Below are 14127 nucleotides of genomic sequence, written 5' to 3'. Positions count from 1 at the left end.
TGAAAAAAAGTGGATGGAAAGTTTTTATTATTCGGTTCTTAAAATTGTTGTTCAAATTTCTATTTTGGAGGGAAAGAGATGGATTTGTATCTTGAAAATATGTGTTAATTGAGACAATGAACAGAATGGAGTGATTGGTATGGTGCATTTAAGTATTTAAAGTATTTTTTCCTAATATTCGTAACATTTTTAAAACATAAATAGGGAATACAAAGCAAATATTATTTTAATTAGAAACATAACTTTTTTTGCAAACAAGGTTTACTCTAATATTGTAAACCGTTGCACTGGAGTAGAACTTTACTGGAGAGTTAGTTACCTAGAACCAAAAACAAAAATGGACAAATTTCACCAAAAAACGTAGTAAACATCCACATATAAAATATGTAACAGGAACACAAACAGATTTTTCGATGTAGAGAAACTATAACTTTGACTTGCATTTACATGAACTTTGGCCCATGTGCCTTGTCTTTGGTTGTGGGTGTTTTGTGTGTTTGGAGGATAGAATTTACTTCCCCCCCTCAGCAGTGGAACTTTCCAGCCACAAAGAGGTTCCTAGTTCCTACGGTAAAGAGCAAGTGTATACCAAGAAACAACAACAAAATTAACTATTACAAACAATGACATTAAATATGTGTGTGTGTGCGTGTGTGTTGCCGTGTTAATGCTGTCAACTACAATGATACGGTGTTCATTTACGGTATGGGTTTTGACCTTTTAAACTGCAATTAAAAATCAGATTAAATCAGATAGTTTATCTTATCTAATCCGTTTTTTTTATTTGAAGCCTAGATGTGAACAAAATATCCTATAACTGCCCTTTTTCAAGTTTTGAACCTGCCAATTGCTGTCCCTTAAATCTGAAATTAAATATAGTCTACAGTGAACTATTACATGATTAAGTAATTTTATCACGCAAGCCTAGTTTTTAAACATGTGGCTCAAGATGAGAGAAGTGCATGCTCGCGGGTTACGTGGCTTTTACAATCCTTTGGAAATAATCTGCCTGCAATTACAGAGTGAGTAGGCCTATGTTTTTCTTCTTGTTAGCATGTGCTTTTCAATGTGATGTTTAAAGGCTGTCACTCTAATTAAACACACTTGTTCTTGCAAATGTTAACTAATTTACACATTCACAAACACATCAGGAGTTGAATGTTGTGCTTAAATGTGTGTGTGTGTGTGTGTGTGTGTGTGTGTGTGTGTGTGTGTGTGTGTGTGTGTGTGTGTGTGTGTGTGTACACACTTTTTACTTTTTACATTTACTTTTGAAGTAAATGTTTGTATAAAAATAAAGGCAAAACAGGCTATATGTATCTACGTTGAACCAAGACAGGAAGTAAAACACCTCGGATGTCCTTTTCAATATTTATTTTATTTTATTGTATTTTATCTTCTTTCTTTTTTTTATTATTATTATTATTATTATTATCTAAATAAAAACGTCATTATAACTCTGCCTTTTAAAGAACACTTGGAATATTACTCTGATATTTTTGAAGAGAATTGTTCTGGAGCATGGATCCAGAACAACTTAACTGTTAGCTAACAGTTAGCTTCTCGCGCTAGCCTGCCATGCTAGGAGTGTAAATAGGTTTCATGTAGACAACCGGTGTTGTCTTATTTCCGTATTGGTCCATTGTAGCACATTTTCTGCATGCAGCTAGTACATTTGCCCACTAGATGGAGACAGTTTACAATGTCACTCCTTCATGACGACACGGCGAAGAGGTAGAAAAAAAAACACATATGTATATTTTGCCCTCGGTCGTGTCTTAAGGTACCGCTCGCGTCATCAGTGTGACCAAAACTCGCATATGGCTTCTACTCAGGCCCATGACCGGTTTTCACGGTTTGCTTATGCTGACCTGAAACATTGCCTATGTCTTGAACTGAAAAATCTTGACAGTTGACAACAGTGGCCTTTTGGAGCAAGACCAGGTAAGTTAGGTCTGTAGTTAGCTACAGTATGTTTAGCCGTGTTTCACCTTGTGCCATGAGAGTGATTGTGAGAAAGCATAGGTGGGTCAAACATTTCTCTTTAGAATCATTTAACGAAAAGTAAAATGTGATATTATCTATCACGTGGCGCCAAAATAAACAAAGCTGAAAGACCCCATAAGTCTATAGCAGAGGACAGAGAAGCAAGCACTTGAAAGAAGTCAAAGCTTTTGACGTCCACGGGGATTTTCAAAGAAAATCTCAAAAATCAGAACAAGGCCGTTAACTATTAGGTGGTCCAGATGCTAGCAAGTGTAGTAACTTTTAGTTAAGCACAACATGGACGTGTCCCAACAGGCCTGCTGTACAGAGACATTTTTCACTGCAGCTGTAGCAGGGGATGGACTACAACCTGCATGTGGCGTTAATTAACAAAACTTACTCTGCCATCACAGTTAGCGCAGGAATGCGTGTCCCTTGCTTGCAGCTGTCAAACGAGGACACACTCAGGTACAGACGGTCATTTAATAACATTGTTGGGTTTGGTGCTTCTGGAGCCTTACATTGAACAACACCAGTAGCAACTTTTAGCTAAACTATATCTACTGGAAATTGTCCATGTCATTAAGCAACATGCAGCAATCAGCATCCCATTAGTAGTGTCTTTGGGTTAAAGAACGGCCATGCACATGGACTGTATATAATCATTTAGGGGCCAAAAAGGAACTTTTCTCCTTTTTTTCCTCCTTTTTGAAGGACTCTTGGCACAGTCTGTTGGACAGATCTTTCTCTGGAAGCGATTAGCCCTCAATGCTTGGGTGAGTATATTGCAGAGAGACAAGGGTGGGTGAGAGCTGGTGTGTGTGTGTGTGTGTGTGTGTGTGTGTGTGTGTGTGAGACCCAGTAAGAACTTGGGTGTGTCCTGCGCAAGGTTACTGTGACTCTGTTACGCAAGCATTTCTCCATATGCTTGTAGACTGGAGGATGTGTGGCTTCTGTGGTTGGCTGTCCCCTGTGTCACTGCCTTTAAAAACACTTGCCAAGAGAAATGTCTTCTTTACAGGCTTTGGCTGCCCATATGCTGAGCAATAATGGTATTGGACGGCAGGATTAAGTATGCCGAGGTGCATGCAACCGGCAGCCAAGACTTGCAAATGAGCAGGCAGATATATTTGTGCATGTCCATCTACTGTTGTGGATGATCAAATGCCGCAGTAATGTGCAAATAATTCACCTGGGGGGGGGTCACAGATCTCAGAGATGAGATCCCACCTGCACCTGCACACCACAGTTCCTTGACACACCGGGTAAGCATTAATCTCGGGGAGTTTGGATGAGCAGCACCAGACACTTGGCTCACGGTATCCAGAGGTGGCACACATTTTGCGGATGTGTTTGGGCGGAATCACCGTGTCCTTCCGAGCCAACGGGGCGCCAGTGTGAGAACGTGTGAGTGGGAGAGCTGGGTGACACAGGAATGTGTCACAGTTCCTGCAAGCCACTTGGCCCCTAAAACTGCAGCAAATAAACATTCCTCCACTGCTGTGTCAGTGCTGAGCCCTCGCCCACTGCCGCTGTAAAACACAGCCGGTAATTAAAACCAAAGATTTGAGCATTTCTCCCTTTGTCTCTGACCGTATTACCAGATTGCTGTTAATGGCCCCCATACCTCCAAACATTTCGGACTGCTTTTTATTGACCCAGGCATGACATGTTGTGGTGTGGGTCGTGCCAGGGTTTGGCCAGAAATCCACACTGTCTTCATTGGCAAATTGTCTTCCTGTGTTTCTGTGACCAGGTAATGAGTAAAGTTCCATCTGTCACCTCAGGTGTTGGTTCCTCTCAATGAGACCACCTTGTAGCTGTTTCTTCCTTCTTTTTTTTTTTCTTTTTTTTTTTTTTTTTGCAAATGTGGAAGTTCCAACAAACTATCAATTTTATCAGGCAGCTGAAACAGTTTTTGCTGGAGGTTATAAACAGAGGGCTACATATGCTATTTTACTGGAGATTGACAGAGGGTTTTTTTTCTTTCTTTTTTTGGATAATTAATCCTACAAGACTGGTCGACTGGACTCCAGGATGGAAAATTAAGACATGAAAATGAATATAATTTATACCCCTAACATTTTAATATAGCCAGTTGCGCATAACCTATCACTGAATAACGTTCTTGGCGTGGATAAATGCAGGCTTGGACTCTGCTCACAGGTAAAATGATGGGCAAACTCTTGCTTCCCGGCTGACCTCAGAGCTCGAAACGATGCTATGTTACACCCATGCGCTGTCAGATGTCTCTAAACATATTCCTCTTCTATACTTGTCTGTGCCCTGAAGTGTCCCCCTGTCATTTCAGGCCCTTGTTTACACAAGGACTTGCAGTGTTTGATAGCATATGATCATCCCCAGAGTACGCAGCACTTACGAGTCTCACTCTGACGCACTATTTCCACCTGAAACGTTAATTCCCGGGGGGGAAGAGCGGGTGGGGGGGTGGGGTGGGGCGATTTTGACGAGTCACTTTATCTGTTTGTTGTTTCTTGTCTGCTCTCTTGCGAGGTTAACTGCTCGCAGATGTGTGATTGGTGAGTCGAACTTTGCGTGCGGGGAAATTGCTCCCACCAAAAACTTGCAGCCTGTGCAATTTGTTTGCGAAATGCTCCGCCAGTCTGAATGGTAAATGCCCATAATGGACAAAGTGGCCGCTGGCTGAAAGGTGATGTTTAGGCACACCTAGACATCTTGAGCTTGATTTAAAAAAAAAAAGGGAAAAGAAATTAAAGTCACCCGAAAGAAATACCAACATGGAGGTCTGACAATCAAGTGCCCAATTGCAGTGTCTGTCTGTCTGTCTGTCTGTCTGTGTCTGTGTCTGTGTAAAATGAGCTGACATATCACCCTTGAAATGCAGTGAAAATTTCTGTATTACTCTCCATCAGACTCAACAGTTGCATAGCGGTGTCCCGCCACAGAGGTTGCACTAATTGCTCACCGTGGTCAAGTGGTTCTGACCACATTCCTGATTCACTCCATGCAGGAAACCTAACGGACAGAAGCGGCATCCTGAGAATGGATGCGTTGCCACCCTCGTGCGTCTTCTCCTTGTTTGCCTCCTTCTCATTTCTTTCTTTTTCGTGTTTCATCTTTCTAAATTGAATCGACCGCAAACCGCCCCCACCTCCCCACAACCCACCACCCCACCACCCCAAACCAACAGACGTGGACGAGCCGAGCGCAGTGTGTGAGCGCGTGTCCTTCCCCTCTCTCCTGTGTGACAGGTTGTGGCAGGTCGGTGGATGATGAAGTGATGGAGATGTTAGGAGGCCACGGCCATTGTGATGCTGGGTGGCTGTTGCTTTGGAAGCGCCATCTGCCAAAAAAAAAAGGTCAGTTGCTAGGGGACGGTTCTCCTGGACCGTGTCTGCCTCCCAGCTGCCATCCGCACACCCACCAACCCACCCACACACACTCACACACACACACCCACAGTCACATACACTGCACGCACATGCTTTTATTGTTTCCCTTAAAATGTTAATGGATGCTTTTGTAAATTGGGCTGATTTTATAGGCTCTGTTCTGCAAACTATCCACCAGGTATTTTGCTATAACTCAAGGCTGTTAGATATGTTTTGAAATTGTTTTTTTTGTTTTTGTACATCATCATGGCCCCAGTGTCATTTTTTTAATTGTTACTTGAGCTCCACTTGAATGATGGATATTTAGCAGACACAAGCCTTACATCAGTGCTCTGAAGTCTTTCTTTTAGTTTTTACCATTCTTCCATTTTTATACGTTTTTACTAAACGTATAAAAACCTGCCCTGAAATACTTCATCATACAGTTCCTGCAACAGGTAAATCGGCACCTACTATTGAGTAAGCTACCTTATGCTTATGAGGGCATTTAGCAGTTTTTAGTCATTTTAAAGGGAGTAACTTAAAACGACACTGCACAGAGGCTGATTTAGGAAAGATGCAAAAAATCGACAACCCCCCCAAAAAACAAAACAAAAAAAAAAACATTTTGACATATATTTGGAATGTCATAAACACATATGACCACATGCGGAGGACGAAGATGCCAACATTGCCCTCCCGTGCCAAGTGGATGGTTATTAAGCTGCAGCGAGATGTTAAAGGGCTCGAGGCCGCAGTCACTGTCAGGATCCAATCCAACTGTAAAACAGCGTCTCTCTCCCTTTCAAAACCTTCCCCTTGTCAACTCGTCCCACTCTCCAGCCTCCAGCCTCTCTTCTTTCTTTTTGCCACCGACCTACCGTAGACAGTGACTTTTGTGTGGCGGAGTTGTTTTTTTTTGTTTTTTTGTTTTTGTTTTTTTTGTTTGTGCCCCTCTTACCACGGCTGCCTGCTCGCCGCCTGGCAGCCCCCGTGTGTCAAAGGTGGCTGCGGCAGAACAGACTGTGGGAACAGCCGGTTAGCCTCCCTTGCTCCCCATCCAGAGGGGCAGCCATCAATCCAGCGCACCCCCCCCCTTTGCACGCACACACGCACATACACACACGCGTGCGCGCGCTCGCACACACAAATGCCCAACCAAACACGCACTGGCGTGAAAAGCCTTACGACGCTCACAGCCTCTCCCCAATAATCCTCGGAAGCAATTTCATCTCGACTCGGGTGGCGGCCCATTGTCGCCAGCCCCTTCAATCTTTCCTTATTAACTCTCGCTTTGTCCTGCATCCGAGCTTCTGGACTCATCTCTCCTACATTCCGATCGGCGCTGCTCCCAGCACTCCCGGGCAACCTCCCTTGGCTAATCCCAGTGCCTCCCCCCCACCGGCTCTGCCCCACCCCGAGGAACTCTGACTGCTGCTTTTTTCCCCTTCTTCGTCTCCTCCTTCCCTCCAAACCTGCCGATCACCTACTTACAGAGTGAGGTAGGGGCATTAACTCCGCGGGTTCTCTGGAGGCAGAGCGTGAAGGCGGGGTGGGTGTCGGGAGGAGGCGGCCACAAAGTGACTCCAGCCCAGACAATTAGAACAATGAGTCGGGCCTGTAGGGGGCTAACTCGCTGCGTCACGCCTGGACGGTGGGGTATTTTGTCAGTTTAATGAATTGTCCGTCAGGCCAGGGCCACATCGCAGGCCGCGCACGGAGAGGCCAGCAGGGACCCAGACACTAAGTCGGTATTTATTACACTGCCTTTGTCACTAATTGAGCTAATTATCACTGACTCCTCGGCACTCCCACAGGCAGGCAGCGCCCCCTCCGCCTCGCCGCCACAGCCCTGCTCGCTCACTCTCTCGCTCCCTCACTCACTCACTCACTCACACGCCTGGGATTTGAACTCTGCTTTCCCTCCTCTTTTCCCGAACACTGTCTGCCACTTTCTTTGGCGCTCGTCCCTTTTTTTTACTTGTAGGCGACGGCCATTGATTTCCTTCTCGGGTTCAAACGACTTCCTCCTTCTCTGTCTTCCTACTTTCAAGGAACAAGAAAGCAACTTCTCACAGTTCTGTCTCTGACATCAAGCAAGTAGGGCAGGGCAGGGCAGGGCAGGGAAGTCACTGGATCTCTTTTTGCTCTGATGTATTGCCCTAATCACCGCAGGCCAGTGTACAGATTTAGATTTTGCATCCGTTTTAATTTTTTTTTCTTTTGGTCGCAACCACTGAAAGGTCCCTGTATCTGTTCACGTCAGGGTAAAGGCAGCTGACACTTGCATCCTGCATCGCGATGGCTTTGATTCATGAAATGTCCCTTTTGCACCACAACTTTGATGCTGTGTTTACAGAGCGATGGGGTGTATACTTATAGCATCACTACACCGTCACCGGGCTCTGTCTGGGTGACCCCAGATGGCACTGCTTTGGTTGAAGAAAGACACAAAATTTTCTGCAATGCAGTGGTAAGGCAGGTTCCCAGGATGGTGGAGCTTCAGCGTTTTTTTGTTGTTTTTTTTGTTCTTGTTGTTTTTTTCATGTAGCCTATTTATAACGCATCTTGCCTTGACGAAACAAAATGAAATATGTTCTCTGCCAGTGAAAAGCTCCAGTACTGTATAAGGTAAGGCGTTGAGGTGGATAAGCCGGGCCGTCTCCGAGTCTGGGAGCGCAGATGCGGGGATGTGCTTGGAGCTCGAGAAAGAAGCTGCTTTGGTGGCGGTAATAGGATTAGGCAGAGGACACCCAGGGACAGGCTTATATGTTCACTTGGCTGGTTGTCAAAACTATCCCAAACACACAGAGTACAACAGGCATATTAACATCTTGTGACACACCATGGAGAAGGGTTTTATTGAAAATATAGACTTTTATTTCCTTTTATCATAAAATACAATACCAACCAGAACCTAAATCTCTCATTCAAAACCTAAAAGGAAAACAACAACAACAACAACAACAACAACAACAACAACAAACCTTCCCTGACGTCCCCCTATAACAGCTAAAAAGAAAATCCTTTAAAATAAATATTTTGTATTTACACTAATAAAGGATGAAATATTCAGTGCATGAACAAGTCTTTGTACAGGAATAAAGGCAAAAGAAAGCGATATCGTTATATTTTAGGAAAGAGTTGGTTCGTGCCAGCTACATTACAACATGACAACTAAAGGCATAAAATCAAAACATATTCTCACATGATACTGTTGATATGCTGTCTTACAGTAAAACTCACAAAATCCTTATAAATATAATCTCATATTTTATTATTTACAACATTTTGGTTTCCTTAGCTGATATATAATACAATTTCTTCAAGGCTCCACTGATTTTCATTGCTAAAGTTGTGCCTTTACTGCTAACCTTGTCCCTGTGCTCATGTTTGATCAGGTCAGTATCTGTACTTTACTTGAGTGCATCAATCCCCTTGGAATGTCCTAATTTTCAAAGTTTCTGTGAGCGCATGATGTTGTTTGCTCTGAACCTCAGTGTGTTGGTATTACATTCAAATTAATTTGCCTCACTATAGTGTTGGGTTTTTTTTTGTTCTTTTTTCAGTCTGTATTTTTTTGGCAAGCACCATCACAAACTGCCTGTGGTAAGTCAGAGTAGCAAATGAATGCCAAAGTGTAGGCAGCTCAAGAATAATCGAAATAAAGGGGCCAAATACGATGAGTGTGTGTTTGGACTCCATCCACAGGGAGTAAACGCACAACAGTGCATCCTGAACACATATTGATGAAAGAGAGCACTGGCCATTTAAACTATTTCTCTTCTTGTCATTGAAGCCTTCGCTGATATACGAGAACCAATGAGCTCTTTGGCTTTAGAGGAAGATTTCAGAGGCATATGTGTCCAAAGTGATTGCCCTCAGTTGTTAAAGGAATCAATTTGATCGGTGTTATTTTTCTTCACTGCAGCATTGAATTTGTTCATTCACATTGGATTGGACTTTAAAACTCTATGGGACGTCCCTAAAGCTTCACAGGCTGTCTATACCCTGCTCATGTGTTTGTGCTTTCCTTCATCAACCTGTGGCACAAACACTGATTGCATTTTTGTGCCAGTTAGTTCCCGAAATTGGTTTACCCGAACTGAATGAAGTGTCTAGCTTTTTTATTTTACCTAACTTATTTAAACACCTAGGCGCCGCTGGCTCTCTGAGCCTCTTGGTAAAATAATATGTTCTCTGCTCTTCGGAGATGCCTCACGACTCTACAGCGGAGATCATAGACACTGATGAAGCGTCCGCGTGCTCGTGCAGTTCAGGCAGCTGACGTGGCAGCACCAGTGGAAGGTGCAGTGGCAACGCTCGGTCACGCTCTCTGTCCGGGTCTTGAACCCACGACCGCAGCACAGCAGCTCACATCCATCCAGGCCCGGGGAGGAGCTGTTGCACGTCCGTGCGGACGTCCCCATGGTGCCGGTCTTGCCATTGTATGAGCAGAAGTTTGGCGACTTCTCAAAATAGACCAGGTCCATGGCAGACGGCGGCTTGTGAGCTGGGTTCTCGGGCTCCAGGTGCCGGGGGTGGGCGCGGTGGGAGGCGCGGTTGCTCCCCTTGTTGGCGTAAACCACCCTGGAGGCTCCATCAAAGCGGTCCTTGAGGAAGTCGCCCACTGTGCGGAAGCTGGGCAGCCGCATCCAACAGGTGCGCACGGTGCAGGAGCCTGACATGCCATGGCACTTGCACTCCTGGTGCATCTCGGATGAAACGGTCTGGAAAGAGGACAAAACCAATGCGGTTGCTGATTATCGTGCAAAGTGGCAGTGTCACCTCATCAAGTCACCTTAAGGGATGGGACGCCATTCTGTGACATTTCCTCACCATTCTGCCGGCCTCGTTGTTGTGCAGGTTCGTGAGGTAACGCAGATCTCTGCCCTTTTCGCTGGAGTCCACAAACTCGCGGCTGAACATCCGGCCAAAGTCCACATTGTCACTGCAGCCCCCCCAGTGCCAGTCCGGCCCTCCGGGACCTCTGCGGCGGTAATCACATGTGCACGATTCAATAGCCCCTTCTGAGCAGGAGCGAGCCACAGCATGGGTCACCCCTGCGCTGGTAATGGCAAAAACAAATGCCGTCTCTCGGCAACCTGAAGAAAACACCCAAAACTTCCCGTTAGACTCGGATCCTGCCTTAGATTGTAGCACTGCCAACAACAACAAAAATAGCCCTGTATTTGAAGATGTTTGTCGACAAAGGCTTTTAATTGTGGACCAGAGATTTTGTGACATCCTGGCCAAACACGTCCAAATATTGCTCAGTTAGAAACACAAGAGAACACTCACCACGATTCACAATTTTGCCAAAGATTGCTGGGCTGTGGGTGGTCGGGCAGTTCCAGCGGCGGTTGCGGAACTGCCACTTGCACTCCTTTATGGCCGTGTGCAGGCCAGCGGCGATGGCGTGCAGGATGCCAGGATTCTGCCGAATCAGCCGGCGCTGGCGACGGCTCAGCAGGGCCAGGCTCGGATCCAGGACCAACTGCACGTTCTTGGAATTAGTGAGGAGGTTGGACGAGGAGGCGACGTTGACGATCCCCCTGGCACAGCACAAGAGCGAGGCAGATAAAGGTCAAGCAAGCGGCAGCGTGTGTTTCTACAGAGCCTCCATATGACCTGATGTTTTTTTTTAACGTGTTACACGTGGATGTTTTTACCAGAAATGATACAGTCTCAGATTCTGAGTCATCTTTCAGAATCATCGAGATGAAGAGTGGACTTGATCAATGCCTTTCCCTTCGGGTTAAACTTTTTATGTGCAATGAATTGAAAGTTCCGTAGAAATTGGGAAAATATTTTTACTTTTACACTTTGTTTTATCATTTTGTGACTAACGGACATGGTCCTTGTTTTGAAAATTCAAAGTACCCCCAAATGATTTTACCAGTTACATATAGTAATAAACCAGAATTGTTTTGGTTGTGGCACACAAAAGGTAATATTGTAATCGAAAGTTTCGTAACTCTCCAAAACGTCTGTTTAAATAGGAAACACGCATGGTATATTTTGTTTTCAAAATCATTTAATTGAATTATCATGGTCAGGTTTAAAAAAAAAAAATAGTTTGGAACATTTCAGTGCGCACACTATGACTCGCATAATTTATTGTGAGAATTCACTCTGTAGTGCTCATGTCGTAAGCGTCATCCTCCTCCGAGTGTCGGCCTAGCAGCGGGCTGACCCAGACACCGTGTGGAAAGGCCTGGGAACATTAATGACTATCTGGTCTTTATTTCGAAGCTTCGTGCTGTCGTTTTTCCTACCAGATGTTTTCTCCCATTAAAAAAAAAAAAAAAAAAAAACCCTCACTGTCCACGCGGACTGAAATACATTTGGTTTAATATTTTTCCCCATCGCTAGTTCATGTATTTAAAATACTGAGCCAAAAGGCACGCAGACTAAAACCCGTACGCACCGCTCTGACCTTTTTCTGTTAGACTGTAAAATTGTCAGTTTTAGTTTTAGGTCGCTAAGAGACATAGGAATGTAAATACTATGACACTGGATTAACAAAACCCGAATAAGACCTCCAGTGGGATTTCTTTCTGCTATGAAGTAAATCCGTATTTAATTTATTCCACATTGGGCCATAAATTATCCCTGCGTTGAAACGAAAGTAAATAAAAAAGAAAGACACGGTGCATTTAAAGTCACCACAAATAAATTATCAAATTGTGAATATTTTAGTTTTAATTCGTTTATTATTATTATTTGTTTTTTAAATCAGTACTGTTTAAATTATTTTCAATGAAAGGATATGCATTTTACTGAGAGAAAAAAAAGCACTGCTTATTTAAACTTGAGCTAAAATGAAGCAATTTGGAAACGACAGCTGAAAACCCCACAAGCGATAATATCATGCGGTTAAACAGAAGTTGTGGCCGCTGCCAAGACTAACACATTATTTGGAGCGTGCGGCACCGACTGGCCCCGTAATAATAACAGAAAGAAAAAAAAAGAAAAGAAAAGGCCGCTGTGGCAGCGACACTAAACGGGACTTTGAGTGGGAGCTGAGTGAACGCATCATCACATTCAGAGAGCAGCAGCAGCAGCAGCAGCAGCATCTGTTCAGACTCACCACCACCGGCCGCTGTTGTTGACGGCTCCTGTGCCTGAGAGCGACGACACCAGCAGGATGCAGGCGGCTTTCACCCCCAGGAGCAGCGCCAGGCTCCTCATCGTGTCTGATACAAGCAGTGGGGGGAAGAGACACTCTTAACGTCTGCTGTCTGCGACACACGCACTTCAGTGCAGGCAAATGTTCTTGAATATCCCACTCAGACTTTAGAAATATGTTCCTTGTATTCATATTTGATAGAAAAGAAAATGCACTTAAATGTGGAAATTGGCCCGGGGAAAAGGGATGCATACAAAAATGTACAATATTTTATCAATTATGACCTAATAAAATAAATACAATTTACAGAAAATGTAAAATTTGCATACTCACCACGCCACAGTCCAGGGAGAGGACGAGAGGAAACCCTAATTGACTTAAGTGAATGTGGAGTGGAGACAGGTTTCTAAATGATGTGGATGCTCCTGCTGCTGCCGCTGCTGCTGTCCTCCTCACTCTGTCTCGCCCAGTGATGCTCTGCGCGGCGCACTGAACGCGTGGGACAGTCCCGAAGACTTGATCCCCTCGGTGACTGATAGGCAACACATTCTTCTCTTATTGAGCGCTACGAGGGGAATAAAAAAGGGATTTGCTGCTCTCATCTCCCTCTGTTTTTTTTCTCCTTTCCCCCCCTGAGCCCTTTCAATAGGATTGGAGGGAGGGATAGTTAATGCTCTTCATAGGGCGCACAATGAATAAGGAAACACAAACCGGGCAGAGAAGAGAAAGGGAGGAGAGAAAAAAAGGGGCAATCCGCGGAGTTGCGCATATTACTCGCGGAATCTCACGGTCATCACAGAATCGGCTCTCTGTAAATGTGCGCGCCTAAGAGTTCCCCTCCTTCCCACCCCCTCTCCTTTTTCTCGCCCCCAAACCCTCTCCGAACCGACTGTGCGCTCGCCCTCAGAGTCCAGTCTTGCAGAAAGAAGCGTCTCCTGTCGTGGTGATGTATTATTGGCACGAAAATCCCCCCGTTTTTCTGTGTTCGGTGCTCCGCTGCCTCTCCTCCAAAGCTGCTTGCAGAATATGAGCAATCCAAAAACTTGCCCGCTTGGCCCCGGTGGTTAGATTAGCCTACTCCCTAACCGCATCTCCTCCTTCTTTCTCCAAAATGTGCGCTTCCAAAATGTGCTGAGACCTGGGACATTACTGCGCATTCGGCAACGCTAATCCCCCTTTTCACTGCGCACCATCATTTTGCAATTTGGCACCTATTTAATGATTACAGACTGGTGCAAACACCCGTTCTAATTTGTCCCTAGGAATTATATTTTTAGCTATGCTGTGTATTTACATATCTAAATGTTGACCCTTATTTAAAAAAAATAAAATAAATAAAAATAAAAAAGTTTTTGAAAATGAAGCCTAAGACGCGCAGAAGTGCAGGCTGGATACAGATAGACTCAGTAATCGTATCCAAATAGTCTTATAACTCGCGCTGCCTGCTGGGCTGCGTTTCTTTTCTTTTCTTTTTCCCAGAAAGCAGCAGATATGAAATACGGTCCAATCAAAAGATTGATGTATGATGAACTGGGAAAAGAGGGGGACGAATACGAATAAAAGCTTTTCCAAACATCTGGCCTGCAGACCTCCCTCGACGCACATGTAGCCAGTGTAATCACAGCTTTAGCCACTTTGCGGCATCTCCATCCTGGT

The 14127-nt window shown here is 44.7% G+C and overlaps 1 protein-coding gene across 1 annotated transcript; it reads right to left on the bottom strand.

The window, feature by feature from the left end:
• Window positions 1-9088: 9088 nt before the first annotated feature.
• On the bottom strand, window positions 9089-13278 carry wnt1 (wingless-type MMTV integration site family, member 1). Its single transcript, XM_076026257.1, has 5 exons — window positions 12805-13278; window positions 12433-12538; window positions 10641-10894; window positions 10179-10444; window positions 9089-10069 (listed from the first exon to the last, which is right to left on the bottom strand). The coding sequence occupies exons 2-5, from the start codon at window positions 12531-12533 to the stop codon at window positions 9578-9580; spliced, it is 1113 nt and encodes a 370-aa protein (XP_075882372.1). The 5' UTR covers window positions 12534-12538; window positions 12805-13278; the 3' UTR covers window positions 9089-9577.
• Between the last annotated feature and the right edge of the window lie 849 nt (window positions 13279-14127).

Source organism: Nelusetta ayraudi, unplaced genomic scaffold, assembly GCF_046127955.1.
Source record: "Nelusetta ayraudi isolate G7.1 ecotype Tasmania unplaced genomic scaffold, CSIRO-AGI_Nayr_v1 ptg000019l, whole genome shotgun sequence".
In the NCBI taxonomy this organism is placed as follows: Eukaryota; Metazoa; Chordata; class Actinopteri; order Tetraodontiformes; family Monacanthidae; genus Nelusetta; species Nelusetta ayraudi.
This window is presented reverse-complemented; position numbering and strand designations above follow the sequence as displayed.

What these genes read in the sequence shown, in the direction of transcription:
- wnt1 (XM_076026257.1), bottom strand. Translation starts at nt 12,533, where the DNA reads ATGAGGAGCCTGGCGCTGCTCCTGGGGGTGAAAGCCGCCTGCATCCTG. An exon ending in AACAACAGCGGCCGGTGGTG is followed by an intron (nt 10,895 to 12,432) that starts GTGAGTCTGAAC and finishes GTGCTGTGCCAG; the next exon opens with GGGGATCGTCAACGTCGCCT. An exon ending in TGGCAAAATTGTGAATCGTG is followed by an intron (nt 10,445 to 10,640) that starts GTGAGTGTTCTC and finishes TGTTTTCTTCAG; the next exon opens with GTTGCCGAGAGACGGCATTT.